This window comes from Phalaenopsis equestris, unplaced genomic scaffold, assembly GCF_001263595.1.
Source record: "Phalaenopsis equestris unplaced genomic scaffold, ASM126359v1 Scaffold000210, whole genome shotgun sequence".
Classification (NCBI taxonomy): domain Eukaryota; kingdom Viridiplantae; phylum Streptophyta; class Magnoliopsida; order Asparagales; family Orchidaceae; genus Phalaenopsis; species Phalaenopsis equestris.
The window spans coordinates 646,874-650,115 of NW_018164652.1; the positions used below are offsets into that span (position 1 = coordinate 646,874).

General features: G+C 35.2%; 1 protein-coding gene across 2 annotated transcripts in view; it reads left to right on the plus strand.

Annotated features, from left to right (window-relative positions):
* The window catches only part of LOC110023078, a 30,151-nt gene extending 27,253 nt beyond the window's left edge, over positions 1–2,898 (plus strand). For both annotated transcript variants that reach the window (XM_020722301.1, XM_020722300.1), the window contains exons 3-4: positions 1,961–2,017; positions 2,188–2,898. In XM_020722301.1, coding sequence (XP_020577960.1) covers positions 1,961–2,017; positions 2,188–2,436 — 306 coding nt within the window. In that variant the 3' untranslated portion in view covers positions 2,437–2,898. The remainder of the gene's footprint in view (positions 1–1,960; positions 2,018–2,187) is intronic.
* The last annotated feature ends 344 nt before the right edge of the window (positions 2,899–3,242 follow it).

Below are 3,242 nucleotides of genomic sequence, written 5' to 3' on the forward strand. Positions count from 1 at the left end.
GGCGTCACGTGATTGGGTGGAGGAGAATGTCACAGACAAATAGTCCCACATCGGCTAGGTGTAGGGCCGAAAAGCAGTATTTAAGTCCTGGGCTGCCCACCTCTCTTAAGGGCTCTTTTGAAAGGTGACAGGGAGCTGCAGATACTGCCCAAAGGCACGGGATCCCGCTCAAAGTTGCTGGAGAAGCCCCACGTCGCGTCAATAGACGTGGGAGAATCCCCACATCAATAATGGTGCGTCTTCTGCCCAGAAAAATGTATACGACCCCCCATGGATATATTATTAAGATATGTTATCACAATCCAGTATAAATTAAAACATTCACAAAATAGCTCATTACTTTATGGTACATTATATAATCTTGGTTCTTTGACTATGTTAGCTGCAAAATTTCTGTATAGACATAAATCACTTGTCATTTTTTTTTATCACACGCACTTTTGCAGTGCTACTTTGACACTACGATATGATGAGTCCTATGAAATTTTGCATGAAAGAAATTCAGGAGCTTTCTTTTTCAAGGTATGGGTGCAAGGGCAGTAGTTATTGGATACTTTTTTCTTACCTCATCTCCGTGAACCTCTTATTAATCTCTTGGTAAAGAACAAGCTAATAGTTCTAGTTTGGAAAACCACTTGTAAATCATTGTGGTGCCCTTGATCGTGCTGTACTTTAGAAAACCACTAATTTAAAGGACCGTTTTGAGGTAATATCCGTGTAAAGCTTTAGCAAGATCCTCAATTATTTGCATGACCGTTAAAATTTTTTAAAAATAAGAAATCACTAATTGGTTTACCTCTTTTTTAATTTTTTTCTCATTCGCAACATAACATCAAAGATATATTTTAAATGTTATACTCCTGTATCGCTTAAATAGCCACTAAGATGAGCATGGATTATTGTATTGTCAAGGTATGTGAAACTTTGAATTCAGTCCAGCATCCAGTAGTTAAAAATATATATTAGTATAAAAAAAACCAAATAGATGGCTCTCCTCCATAAAGCCATACTCTTGAGTGAAAACGAGTTGGATCCTTTGTGTATTGGGCTCAGTTTTTCCTCTTTGATTTTCTCTCCCCAAATAAGTGTTATCGTAGTTGATAGTTTGGCTAGGATCATGTGGTTTATCGCTTTCATAAGTTTTAGAAGCATCTATTATTATTGAGGGAGTAAAGTGCGGTTGATTCCACCAATGCCTTCATTTTGTTGATTTGACTCTCGATTTAAGATATTAGATTATGATTCTCTCTGAGGGAGTGATGTCCAATGTGAAGAACTTTCATGTTAGAGAGAGATTGCTAAGGCATGTGAACCCTCGAGTTTAATCATATATTAGATAATTGAAATATATATTTTCTTAGGAATATTATCAAACGGCTGCCTCTCTAAGGCTTAAGTTTTTTGAGTTAATAAGTCAGTGGTGTAATTTGACTCTCTAGCATGGATAACAAAGCTCTATTTTTTAAAAAAAGAGGCATCAAATCATTCTACCATTGATGCACAATTTATTGAAACATTTTAAGGCATTTTTAGTTTTCCCATTCAATGATATGTCCAAATTTAAACACTGTGATTTCTCAAGCTTAACTTGCTCTTTTTCTTTAACAAATATGCATATGGATAATGATATCTGTAAATGTATGTAAATGTGTGTGTGTGTGAGATATTATATTTATTTGTTGTGTAGTATGTTAATAATGATTATTGGGTTGTTGGACTAACGACATAGCGAGCTTCAACATTGATGATAAATGCTAGAAAATTGAACGCCTTGAACCAAAGACCTTGAATTTAATTCCTATTAAAGTGAAAATGATTAATAATAATTCAAAAAAGAAAAAAAAATCCACTCATCTTTTGGTTGGGTTCTTTCTACTTTTTATTTGTTCCAACCTTCTTTTATTTATTAATCTAACTTGCTTTAAGCATGATCCCTTGCTTTTTCTTAAATGCCATACAGGGGGTCGGAGAGACATTTGGAAGAGTTACAATTGAAGCTATGGCATTTGGCTTGCCGGTATTAATCACTCATCTATATTTATAATATCTATTTGCTCCAGAACCTTTATTACCAAAGGGGTTTTTCCATTATAATTTCAATTACCATTTTGATCCAGGTCCTTGGAACATTACCAAATGGCTTCAAAGGGTTTTTCCATTGTAATTTCAATTACCATTTTGATCCAGGTCCTTGGAACCGACGCCGGCGGCACAAGGGAAATCATCAAAGACAAGGTAACCGGCCTCCTCCATCCCCTCGGCCATGATGGAACAAAGGCCCTTGCACAGAATATTCAGTTTTTCATAAACAACCCATCAGCAAGGAAGAAGATGGGATCTCAAGGGAGGCAGGTAGTGCAGGAAGCTTATCTCAAGCAGCACACCTACGGTAAGCTGGCAAAGGTCATAGCCAAGTGCTTGAACGTCAAACAATAACGTTATCTGAATTCCTCAGAATTATTTTCATGTCTTTTGGAGAAATTGCTCACACAAATATAAGCTCAATTCGTGGTTTCTAAACTCATTCATTTTCGAAGCTGTCACACGGGTCCGAACCGTGTATGTTATGGGCCCAAATTGCCACGTGACTCCGTGTTATTGGACACCCCTGATGCAAATTTACATCAGATGCCCTGTTGCAATAATTTCTCGTCACACGGACAAGATTAATGAAGGAAGGCGATGTTGGCATTGTTTCTTTTGGCAAATATATATATTTTAATGTATTTTCATGTCAAAAATATGCTGCAGGAGTATGTGGTGTGGAACTGGTTTTATGAATGTCTTGTGGGGGGAACGTTACATGTACCTGCACTTTATGTTGACGAACTAAAAATTTGAATGAAAAATAATTGTGGCATCGTAACGGTCTCCATAGCCCGTCATGCACCCATGCGAGTAATGAAAATTAGAGCTTGAGGGGTTTTTATTGCTTTTTTATTTAGTTATTTTTTAATATATTTATTTTTTCCACCTTTTTTTTTTTTTTGCAAAATTAAATCAATTTATTTTGAATTTTTAGATGCTTTTGGGTATTTGAAAAATGATTGTTATTGCTGCAGGCTGCTGAAGTAATAGTAATTTGGCCAAACATATTTAGCTATTTAAAATTCAATAAATATAAAAATGAAATGTATTTTAAATGCTCCAAATGTATTTAATTTTAGCATATATTATAAACATTCTCAAGAAAATTAAAAAAAAAAAAAAGAGAGGAAAAGCAAAATTGGAAAAATTGACTA